Source organism: Chinchilla lanigera, unplaced genomic scaffold, assembly GCF_000276665.1.
Source record: "Chinchilla lanigera isolate Chin_1 unplaced genomic scaffold, ChiLan1.0 scaffold00055, whole genome shotgun sequence".
NCBI classification, from domain to species: Eukaryota; Metazoa; Chordata; class Mammalia; order Rodentia; family Chinchillidae; genus Chinchilla; species Chinchilla lanigera.
In genome coordinates this window covers 15,546,232-15,558,443 of record NW_004955456.1, presented here as the reverse complement: position 1 = coordinate 15,558,443, position 12,212 = coordinate 15,546,232, and the positions used below count along the sequence as shown (strand labels likewise).

Sequence of the window (12,212 nt, the reverse complement as noted above, 5' to 3'; positions counted from 1 at the left end):
GGGAGAGGGAGAGACCACCTTAGGTTACCCTGGTTACGACACATACCTGACATGTGGTTTAAGGTGTCCAGTTGTAGACTGATTGTTGACATTAAGGGACTAATTTTAAAAACATTTTCCTCAATTTATTTTAAACAGTTTGACACATGATAGTTTTTGTCTTATCTTGTTTGAATGCATCTTTAATACTTTGCTGAGAGGCTTGAGTCCCAGCAGAGGGAAATGTAGACTGTTAGGATCTGGGCCCTTTGAGATCTGTCAGAAATGGAGAAAAGGGACTGCAGAGATTGCTGGAGCCCCGTTTGGTGGGGTAGCCTTGAGGAATGAAGAGAGCAACATTGATGGAGTCCACACTTGGACCAACGTGGCCAGCAAGTGCTGGGGTGTATGGTAGACCTACCCACAGGGCTGCCCAGGGGCCATGTGGTTCCAGAACCAAGGTCTTCCATTGGACCTTGGCTTTCTGCCTGACATCAACCATCCAATGACTACACTGAACCAAAACCCACCCTTTCGGCACTAGGCACCTGTCCTAGTCAGATATTTTCTCTGTAATGTTTCCAGTTCTTTTGACCTTGTTAGAAATGCCAAGTTCAGAGTTGGTGGGTTTGCTGCCAGCCTTACCACCTTGCCATGACCTGGACTGTGGAGTCTGGTGCCCGCCTGCTCTGCCCTGGAAGATTCTGGCTGGGCCCGGTGTTGTTGCTGTGATTGGCTATAATCACTGGTGTACCCGCCACCCCCCACCCCCGCCAGCCCAGAACCTGAAACTGGCCAGTGGGCTGGACATTGGACAAGAAACAGCTGTTGTTTTGACATAATATGTACTCACCTCACTTTTGTGTGTGTGTGTGGGATGGAGCCCAAGGCCTTGCACATGCCAGGCAAGAATTCTACCAATGAGCTACACTGCAGCCCACACCCCACTTTTTGAATCATCAGAATGAAGACTGTCCACTCCAGGCCTCTGCCCTCTGCAGGAAGACCTTGAGACTGGAACCAAAAGAGGCTTGTGTCTTGGACATATCATGTAAAGTGTATTTCTATAGGTACCCATGTATGTATACTTTCACATGAGCAGAGTTTTTGTTTTTATTTAATTTAATTTTACTTTTTTTGAGACAGGGTCTCACTGTATAGTTCAGAGTGACTTTGAACTCACTATGTAGCCCAGGCTGGCCTTGAACTCATGGCACTCCTCCTGCCTCACGTTTTTATGTTTTTAAAACAGCATCTTGGGCCAGGGATATAGCTCAGCAGCACAGTGCCTGCCTGGTAAGCCCAAGCACAAGGTCCTGAGTTCAATTCCTGGCACACACATACACAAAATCTTCTTGCTATGTTTATGTTGCCCAGGCTAGCCTTCAGTTACTGGTCTCAAGTGATACTCCTGCCTCAGCCTCTCAGATAGATGGGACAATAGGTATGTGTCACCACATCAAGCTAGCAGGATTTTAAAATTTATATATAGTGTCATTTTTCCAACTAGCTAATAATGGGCATGTAGCAAAATTAGTCAAAAGACACATACTGCAGAGTAAGTCACCTCCTCTCTGTTCCTCCGAGGGGGAAACACAGTTGCGGTTTTCTTGTATATCTCTCTGGAGATCATTGGAGCTTGTGCTGGCATACATAGAGATAATCTTTTGAGCAGTGGTAACATTACCTGGTACTTGTCTTTGGTTTCTATTGTTGTTTGTTTGTATTGTTTTATTTATTTATGTATTTATTGCCAGTATTGGGGATTGAACTCAAGGATGTTCTATCACTGAGCTACAGCCCCAGCTCTTTCTGTTATTTTGAGACAGGATCTTGCAAAGTTTCCCTGGGTGCTTGATCTTTGCATGCATAGGTCTTGATATCTAGCTCGTCCAATATAGTACATGTATTTTTTTTAAACCACTTCAGAATGACCTTTGAGTAGCCATGTCACATATGCTATTTGCTGGACATTTTAGGTTGGTTCCAGCTTTTTACTCTTTGTGACTTAATGCCTTTCAGATGTGGGGACTATCTGTGCTCCTGTTTACATGTGACCCATGACTCACAGGCTGCGGATTTCGTATTTCAGGCTCCCCTCCCCTTCCCCTCAACGCATTAGATTCCCTTGTTAGTGTGTCATTGTATCTGACACTTCTGAGTACAGGTAGGCTTTGTGGATGATAAGACATTATTTGGCTTATGTTTAATAGCCATCTCCTCCCTCTGCATTGACCCCACAGCCTGAGAAAGGAACTCTTTGGTTTCTTTCAAAAGGATTTGGTGGTGGTTTTGCTTTTAAAGGACTTGGTCAGAGTCTGAGCCTTAAATCTGACCAGTCCCATCTGGGTGGTGGTAATGCAATAGATCAGTGGAAGCTCAGTCTCTCCTCCTTGCTGTGCCAATCTGTTTCTGTGGTGGCGGGTGGCAGCATGGTGTTAAATTTGGAGACCCCTGTTGGCTCCTCATGTCGGCTTGCATATGTCTGCAAGCATAGGGCATGGAGTACAGTGGACCCCTGCAGAGTCCCCGACTGCCAGCAGCAAGTGGCCTCAGGTGTGCTGGCTCTGTGGCGCCATGATCAAGGTGGGTTTACCTCCACCGGGCCACCTGTTCAGCTCAGGCTTCCTGACCCATCTGTGTGGGACAGACCTCAGAGCCAGAGGGACAGATGGGGACCAGGGGCAACGGTGGGTCCTGCAGACCTTGTGCTCTTATGATGTCCCTGAAAACCTTTCCACCACTCTCTTTGCTAAGTAGGAAGTCTCAAATCCCTCCCCTAAATCACCTGTGGGTCCTAACGTCCAGTGTCCCACTTGCTTGAAGAAGCCAGCAGATGCCACTGATTGGTGGCCCTGTCCTAGGCCTCTGAGCTGTGGAGGCAGCAAGGTCCTCGTTGAAAGCAGTCAGAGCTCGTTTTGTTTTTCTCCAAGTTCTCTATGTCTGTGTGTGCTTGGAATGAAACATCAACTTTTTTTTGTTTTTGTCATATTTCAATATTGGCTTCTTTCCTTCCTTCTTGAAGTCTCCTTTTATAACTTCTTCTGCTGCTGCTTAAATATAGATGTCTAAGTCCTCCTCACCAGATTGTTTATATTTTTTAAAGCCTTCTGCTTATCTGTGGCTGCTCCCTCTTCTCTCTCTATCCCACATGGATGGCGGTTGCTCTTTTTCCCCTGCCTTCTCTTAACTGGGATGTGTTTCAAATATGGTCTATCAAAATGTTCAGTGTTTCCCTCTTTTCTGCAATAGCTTTGACATCTGTTCTTGAATGCCAGCCCACGTTATTCTTTTGGACTTGTTTGCTCAAGATTTGCTTTTATGCCAGAAATACTAAAAGAGTGTGGTGTGGTGTGGTGGCATCTCTTCCCCTCCAGTCCCTTGCTCCCTCCCCCATTTTAAACTGTCTATGATTTCTAAGTTGACAGCACACTGGATGTTTGTTCCAGCTCTCTGTCATCTTGTCTGGCTGTGGGCCACCCCAAAGTGGTACCAGTGAATCGTTTCCCAGGAGGGCTTTCAGGCCCATTGGGTTGTTTCCACCACAGAGGAAGCCAGTGTCACTTAAGGCAGTGGGTGGGGAAGGACTCCAACCTGCACCCTGGGTGTCAGGATGTCCCTGGCCTTTCAGCTTCTATTTACTGGGCCTTTGCTCTGCTCCATTGCAGGGTGTTAGGGCCTGCCATAGGGACACCAACATGGAGTCCTAAGTGAAATGAACTGATGTCCTCAGTAACTGAAGCCACTCAGTGAGATATCAGGCCTGTTGGCGGTGATTACCACGTGGCCTGTGCTCCTGCCATGAGCCTGGAGCACCATCCTGGGCCCATCTGCCACAGGCTACTTTGGAACAGCTCCTTCTGGCAGCTCATCCTGGAATCTCCAAAGCTACTGAGAGTGTCAGTTAATATGTACAGCAGAGTTCAGAGCCTACCATTCTGGCAGGTCCTCCTCTAGGGACCTAGCCCTGGTGGTCTTCAGAGTCCAGGGCAAGTTAGACTTTTTTGAGACTCACTGCTCTGCCAGGTGCTGTGCTTCCAAAAATTTACAAGATACTGGAAATGATTATTCTTGGTATTTGCCTTTTAAAGGTCTCTCTTGCAAAACTAATAATAACAGGTTTATGGTCCTGAGCATGATGCCTAACCTAAAGTGAGCTTGCAATAAATATTTGTGGTTGTCTAAAGTCCCAGGCCTACATTCTGGTAGGATAGACAGAATGCTCATGTTATGCAGGAAACCATAACTAGGAGAATGGCTGGAGAGACACTGCCAAGAACAGATAGAGAGCAACTCCAGGAAGGATGTCATGGGGGCACTGGCCGGTGGTTTTAGTAGGGGACTGTTTCTGCATTTGTGTTATACGTAGTCATTTGTATAGTGTGCGCAGTGCATAACCTGGCAAACTGAGCAAGTTCGGCTTCTTCTGGCCAGTCCCTATGGGGTGCGGGTGGAGTGGTGGATGAATTGTACTTGCTGCCCTTGCCCTCATCTTCAACCCTTCTCTGCCTAAGATTTTTTTTTTTTTTTTTTTACCCTTCTCTGCCTAAGATTTTTTTTTTTTTTTTTTTGGTATTGGGAATGGAAGTTAGGACCTTGCATTTGCCAGGTAGGCGCTTGTGCTACTGAGGTATATCCCTGGCCCCTGCCCAAGCTTATTAACCTCTGGAGTCCCAGGGCTCTCCCCAGAATTCTATTCAAACGCACACATGATCCCCCTGGCAAAATGTGTAATTACAATCTTATTTATCCTTTTTGTGTCTCTTCACAGAGAGAACTCGATGCCACCGCAACAGTATTGGCAAACCGGCAAGATGAGAGCGAGCAGTCCAGAAAGCGGCTCATTGAGCAGAGCCGAGAATTCAAGAAGAACACTCCAGAGGTGAGGTGTAGCTCCATGGCAAGCTCTTTGAGGGGTCTTGGTGTCCTGGGGCATATTCAGAACGTGTGTTATAAGCATTTTGTATTTCATCAGACAAAGGCAGAGCAAATTGCCTGCTTTTTTCTTCTGTTGTCCCAGCCCTATCAGAGCAGACTGCATGTCCCCACATAGGCTATGGAGACATCATAGTTGATAGGTTGTCCAGAAATTTCAAAGCACTAGCTAATTCCATATGCAGATGATGACCAAGTTGAGTATATGAGAGCATATGGCCAGATGTGCAGATATGTTAGACCTGCAGGCTCATCCCAGCCAGTGGCCTCTTAGATCTTAAGAGACACTGTGGTTCCTGGGATCTCAGGCCAGCTTTCCCAGTGCTGGGTAGCAGAGTGTCTGAGATATATGTGTCCAAGGTTGGAATCTTGCCAGTATTTCTTGTAAAACAGACATTTCATCTGCTTTGGCCTTTTAAATGCCTCTGTTTCTTGAAATATGCTGTAAAGGGCACTGGGAATGTGCTCTTCATTGCTCTTGAATTTTCTTATATGTGTGGGGAGGCCAGTACTTAGAGCAGCTAGAACAGCATCCTTCTAGTCTATCTTCGAGGTCCCTTGTTTCCTTCAGTTCTTGTTATAGATTTAGTAAGAAATGAAAAGAACTGAAAGAGCTCCAGAGAGGAGTGCAGGTGTAGGAATTGTCTGGGGCACTGCTGATTTGGCCTGCCAAGATCTTGTACCCTGGGGCTCCCACCCACCCCACTGGGACATGAGTGGGTTGCAGCTGCCATAGGCCACTTAAGTATGGCTCTCAATTTTTCCAGGTAGGACAGTTGAACAGCTCTGCAAGAAAAGCCACTTTCTGGAGCAGATGCCCCAACTTGTGATACAATATTCTTGAAAAGTTTTATTAAACACAAAATGCAGATAGGAGTCCTTGGTTCTTGGGGTGGCTGTCCTCTGTGTGGCTTTTGGGGGATTTTTTTGCCATGAGTAAAGACAGGAGAAAGCTAGGGACCCAGGACAGAACCTCCCCTTTTGCTCTGCTGGAGGGAGTGGTGGTTTCCTTGGCTGTCAGCCTTGACACTCAGCTTGACTGTTTCCTCAGTCAACTCCCTTCATGACCATCTTGTGGACAGCTCTTAGCCATGAGTACCATCCCATTAGCTGGCTGTTGTACTTTCTTACCACCCTTCCCTTGGTGACCTTAGCATCCAGGGATTTCCATAGCAAACCAGAAGGACCCAGACAGAAGATAAAGAAGCATAGTCTGTCGTGCTTACTACAAAGATGATGGAGCAGAGAGCTGGCTTCCTGCGCTTCCTCAGAGTCTAGAGTTCTTGCCTAGTAACAGCAAGATGTATTCCCTCCCTGGCTATCCATCCTAGCTAACCCCTCACCCTGGGTTGACAGATGTTGACAGAACTGAACCCTGTCCCCATAGTGGCACCTAAGCTGGCCTTGTTCTACAGAAACTAGGGACTAGCTCACATGGCTTGTGTTGAAGGCCATATCAGTTAGTCAAGGAAACCTAGCCTTACACTTTACATCTTTACCTTTTCCTAATCCCGAGAAACAGAAGAAGCTGAGTGGGAAGCAGCCAGCTGGTAAATGCCATTGGGGCATTTCTTTTCTGATTCTACCTTTAGACTTTGTCTTCCATGGAGAAGGGGACCCTGTGTTGAACCTAGAAAGAATGAAGGTATCATCTGTGTTGTGCTGGCCCAGCCTGTGCTGGTGGTCAAGGCTGGCACCCACTTGGCATCCTTCACTGTGGGGAGTCTGATGGTGGGAGTTTCCAGGAAGTGTTGGGTGAACCACTTGCAGACTCCTACCCTATGGCTGGTGCTTTCAGACTTTGGGTATGTGAAAATGAAGGTTACTTAATTAGAACTTTGCTCACTAGGGTTAAAAAAAAAATTGGTTTATCAGGAGGGAAGGCATCCCTTTCCTGTGGTCACAGTGTGGTCCTCTCCTGCCACTGGGCCATTGAGGACCAGGGCCTTGCCCCAGGGCATCCTGCAGGGTAGGCTAGGCTGGTTGTCTTCATGCTGGTGTTGTGTCATGTATGTTAATTCCTAATGAAAACATCCCTGTCCATTTTTGATCTGGGAGAGAGGAAATTCTCTGTGTAGTGTCTGTGGAATTTCTGTATGCAAGATTAGGCACCCTAAGAATTCAGAAAGGAGTAAAACTTAGTCCCTCAGCAAAGTTTATGTTTTCCTAGATTGACCCTTCTCAAGGGTGATTGGGAATACCTCTAGTTCAGGAGGGAAGTGTTGGGCCCAGATGGGCAGATGCACAGGGGTAGGAAGGGGACCTTGAAAGCCATGAAAGGGCTGTGTAGCTGGGTTACCCCATGTGGCCAGTCAAGACTGACAAATATGAGGAGCCCCAGGCACCCAGAAAGGGGCCTGAGATGGCTGGAGTCCTAAAGATTTTTTGTTTATAGTGAATGTTTTAAGTTTCAGGTTTATGCTTGTGCCTTTTTAAATCTAAAAATTGTGGTTAATTTGAAACAGATTGCAGTTACTCTACAAATAAAGTTTTATGTATTTTCTTTGAATCAGTAAGTGTCCTTTTTAAAAAAAAATTGAAATATTTTTTGGCTAAATATTCATTCCTTATTGAATTAATAATTGCTAGTGGAACCTAATAGATGGTGGAACGTTTCTCAGGCCTATTGCTTTTCTGTGTTTTACTGCAGGTGTTTTACTAGCTGCATGTCTTTGGGAAAAGTTTCAGTTTTGTCATCTATAAAAAATATAATGCCAGGAAATATGTTTATATAATCACAGCATTGATTATATAAAATATAATCACAGTGTTGCTGTATGTACAGCCATGCACATACATGTGTGTACATTCGTGTATGTGTGTGTATAAGCACCTGTGTGTACAGTGTGTGAATAGAGAAGTACGTGTGTGTGTATACACCCACATCCCTGTGTGAGGGCTCCACTCAGGCCTGGCACCTAGAGCCCAATGAGTATTTATTATTAGTATTAACTTCAAAACATTCACTACATAATGTGTTAGAGGCAGTTAATTTTTACAGAGCCAGTTCAGGGACTTTGAAAAAAGCTAGAACAACTATAGGTAGTTTCAGCTTAAAGTATCCCCAGATGGGGCTGGGGATTTAGCTCAGCGGCAAAGCGCCTGCCTGGCAAGCGCAAGGTCATGAGTTCAGTTCCCGGTACCAGAGAAAAACCAAAAAAAAAAAAAAAAAGTATCCCCAGAGTTGGTTTATAATAACAGTTAATCATTTTATAAATATTTATGGAACACCTTCCATGTGCCAGGTGGTTTGGCCCCAGGAAGAAAATCCTATCCCTCTTCTTAAAAGTTTCTTATCTTTCTCACCAGGCAGTAGAACAGGGCGATACTGCATGCTGAGTGTTGGGATTGCATAGCTGGCATCTTCTGACTATGTGCTTTCCCCACAGAACGCTTATAGCCATGGTGAGAATGTTCTCTGGAGAAACCACAGATGGCTCAGTCACCTTCTGTATAGATAAACAGTTCTCCCTTTTTGATGTTGTTGCTGGGAATGTAGCTACCACTGAATTACATCTCTGACTCTTTATTTTTTATTATTGAGGCAAGGTGTTGCTTAGTTGCCCAGGCTGGCTCCTAGAATTTGTGGTCCTCCTGACATAGCCTCCCCAGTAGCTGGGCTTACAGGCATGCACCACTGCACCTGTGTTAATTCTGGTTTTTCAGCCTGCCTTCTTCTTTCTCTTCTTCCACTCCTCCTCCTCTTCTTTCTCCTCTCCCACCTGTTGGTGTCCGGTGTCATCCACCACCTCCTTGTACCCAGAGAGGGAGAAGATAAACAAAGGAGGAGGCAGGGGTTCCAGAACTCGAGGGTGGGTGACAGAGATACATCAGGGTTGTCCTGCTGGGTAGAGTAGCTGAGTCCTTGTCTTAGGCCTGGGAGCTGGGGAGCAGGAGATAGATGAAGGGATGTGGCCACCACTGCTGTAACCACAGAGTCTGTGGCCTAGCCTCTGCGGCCTGGCCATAGGACCAAGCAACAGCTTTTTGGAAGCCTAGTAATGTTAGAGTGTGTGTGCGCGCGTGTGCGTGTGCGTGTGTGTGTGTGTGTGTGTGTGTGTACTATGGGAGGCTGAGGCAGGAAAATCACAAGTTTGAACCCAGCCTGGGCAACTTAATGACTTAGTAAGACCCTGTCTCAAAATAATAAAAGGGATTGGGATGTAGCTCAATGCAAAGGCCCTGAGTTCAAATCCCCAGTACCAAGGGGGAAGAGGGAGAGAAAAGAGAGGAAAGAAACAAAGGAATTGTGTTTTGTACTACTAGCCAAAAGCTTGGCTTCCATTCTATAAAATAGTTTCTTCGCCTTCCACACGCAGGTGCTTTTCTGTTGCTTTGACCAAGGTACAGGCTGAGTTCCCGTTCCTGCCAGCATGATTCTGTTGGCCTCCTAGTCTTGGGTGCTTGTGGATGGCAAGACCACAAGCATTTGAAACCTTGAGTAACTTCTCATCGGGTATGACAAGAGGATGGCTCCAGGGTTTCATTCTTTTTACCTAGGAATTGCTTTTTTCTGGCTTTTCCATTTGGTTGTGGCGACATTTGCTTTTCAGACCAAAGTTTGGTTCCATTCCTGCTTCTTGGCTGGCCTGGGACTCAAACCCAGGGAGTCTGGCTGCTGAGCCTATGTTCTTAGTGGCTCTCTGATGAGATGAACAAACATATAGTTCTGTGCAGCAGAGGTCCTTCAAGTGGAGTCTGACACTGACTTTCAGTGGGGCTCACTGGTCCTGCACAGGGAGTTACATGGCAGAGTGGCTAGTGAGGTTGAGGACTGAGTGCCCCAGGGTGTATGCCTTACTAGTCCTGTGATGTGTGCCTTGACTTGGAACTGTGCTGTTGGAGGGTGATACTGGACTACCACACAAGTGGTCTTTGCACAAGACCACTTTGCATAAAACCAAAAAGACCCTGGGCTCCACGTAGGCCTGGCACCTAGAGCCCAATGAATATTTATTATTAGTATTAACTTCAAAACACTCACTTTGTTCTGCTTTCATGCTGTTCAGGAAGAACTATTCTTCACTGAAGAAAGAGGAGGGAAAGTGGCATTCTGAGGGGCTGTGATTTCACCATCAGGCTATCCTGGCATATATCTTGGTCATGTCAGCATGTCCACCTCTGCCTCAGATTATTTCTGGGATATTTGTTTGTAAGACTTTCTTGGGCAGATTTTGTTTCCCTGGCAGCAGGCCACATTGCTGCTGTGAAGAAAGCCCAGCTGCTTTGCAGGGCACTCCTTGATCATTTTTTCCTGGTGTATTTTTGCCTAAATGTCTCCTGCTCACTGGAGCATGAATCTACTGACGCCTGGTCTATGGATCGCACAGTCTGTGTCTATGCTTCCTGCATCTGTCCTAATTGAGAGCACATGACATTTTCATATCACCTTCCCTTACTCGTGGAGTCAGCAGCAGAGGTCAGCTCCAACCCTGAATGTATGGGGCCCAGCTGACCTGGGGGTCAGGCTTAGGGGCACGCCCCCCCTTCCTCCTCAGTACCTCTCCCAGGTGAGGTGAGCCCAGTGTGATGCCAGCTGCAGCTCCCGTGGCCCTTCCACCTGCCCCAGAATGCCCACTTTGTAATTGGGAATGGTTTCTATGGCATTGACATAACAGTCACTCCTTGGCTTCATTTCCTGAGTGCCAGCTCTTACCTTGTTCTCTCTACCTTGGGCTTAGAGTGTTTTTCTGATTTTACTGCTTGGGCAACAGTTGTAAAAAGTCAGGCTTGGAATGACATCTTGCACCATCATCACAGTGACTAGATCTGCCAATGCCCTCTGGGCTCTGGCAGGTGGCATAGGGAAGGGGCCTCTGCTCTTTATGATGAGGAGGAAGTGTTTGCCAGGTCAAGTGCAAAGGGAAGGGCCCATTGCCATCTTCTTTGCAGCTAGTTTTTGTGGAGGTGAGGAAGATGAAGAACAGGAAGACACTGTAGACTTCAGGATATGTCTCTCACTCCCTGGGAGAAAGTCAGAGGAAGGGGAGGCAGTGGAAGCAGTAATATATAGCTGTGGCCAGGACCCAAGTGCATTTAGTCACTCCTCAGTAGGCTTTTATAGTTGCTGCAGAAATGACTCAGTCTGGAAAATCAGAGTCACTTAAAATAAAGTGGCCACTCCAGTGGACATGTCACACATAGGCTGTGGGGTTGGCTGGGTGGTACCTGAGGGGCATCTAGGCCCTGCAGGGATCCTGGCTGACGCATGGACTCAGGAGAAGGTTATAGTCATGCTGGGGGTTGGGATGGGTAGTCAGGGAGGCCACATGCCACCCTGATGCTTTTCAAACTTGCGGTGTGTACACACTGTTGATGACTCCTTAGTGTGTGTTTGTGCATGGGTGTACATGTTTGTGTATGAACTGCTGGGCTGTCAGTGCTTCTCTGGCAACAAACTGCCAGGCCACAAGGGCCAATATGACTTGAGTTTTCCATTCAGGGTTCATTTTTGTTTCAGTCCCAAACCACCACAGGCAACCTAATACATCATTGAAGACCCACAGCACTGATTTGACAGACCGTGGTTTTTAAGAAGGAGGACCGGCTAGTTGTGTCCTGACAATCATGGCCTCTCGGCAAGGGTAGTGAGTGGCCAGGAAATCTCCAAGGTAAAAGACTAGGGGCACAGGTGGTCAATGCCAGGGATTCACATACCTTCTGCCATAAGCAGGCTGCCTGTCTCAGGAAGGAGAGGCTGGTGCAGCCCCTTTGCTGACTTATCAGCTCTGGCACAGTTGCTCTCTCCACAGGAAATAGATCACTATTGCCAGGGACAGGGAAAAGGTAGGGAGGAGTGGTTAGTAGTAGGTATGTGGTTTTTCATATGGATGATAAAAAGTGTTCTGGAGTAAGACAGTGATCGTCATTGCACACATTTGTATACCTGCTAAATACCACTGAATTGTGCACTTTAAAAGAGTGAATCATGGCATTTAAGTCATTTCTCTATTAAGCCATTATCTTGTAGAAATCTGTCTTTTGGTGGGATGTGGGGAATCCCTGGACAGCTTTTTTATTCCATTATGTTCTTGTGTGCTCCAGACTTTCCCCACTGGAAAGTGTCTTGTAAATTTTCACTTCTACAGCGGTGGCCTAGTTAACAAAAGGCCACTCAATATCAACAAAATTATAAAGCTCACATAATAAACTTGGCTGTTTAATCATTCTGCAATCACTCACCGTTAATTTATAATAAGACTGTAACTAGAAAAAAGTTTAAAATTAAAAGTGAACTTTAACAGTTACCAATTAAACTTGGTGAGCCAATTTATCAACCCAAGAAGTTATTTTCTTGG

At 46.3% G+C, this 12,212-nt stretch overlaps 1 protein-coding gene across 1 annotated transcript in view; it reads left to right on the top strand.

Annotated features, from left to right (window-relative positions):
* Positions 1-12,212, top strand: part of Cux1 (cut-like homeobox 1) — a gene marked incomplete in the record, with an annotated part of 344,274 nt that overhangs the window by 78,392 nt on the left and 253,670 nt on the right. Inside the window, 1 exon segment of the mRNA XM_013520550.1 lies at positions 4,751-4,861. Within this exon segment, the coding sequence (XP_013376004.1) occupies positions 4,751-4,861 (111 nt within the window).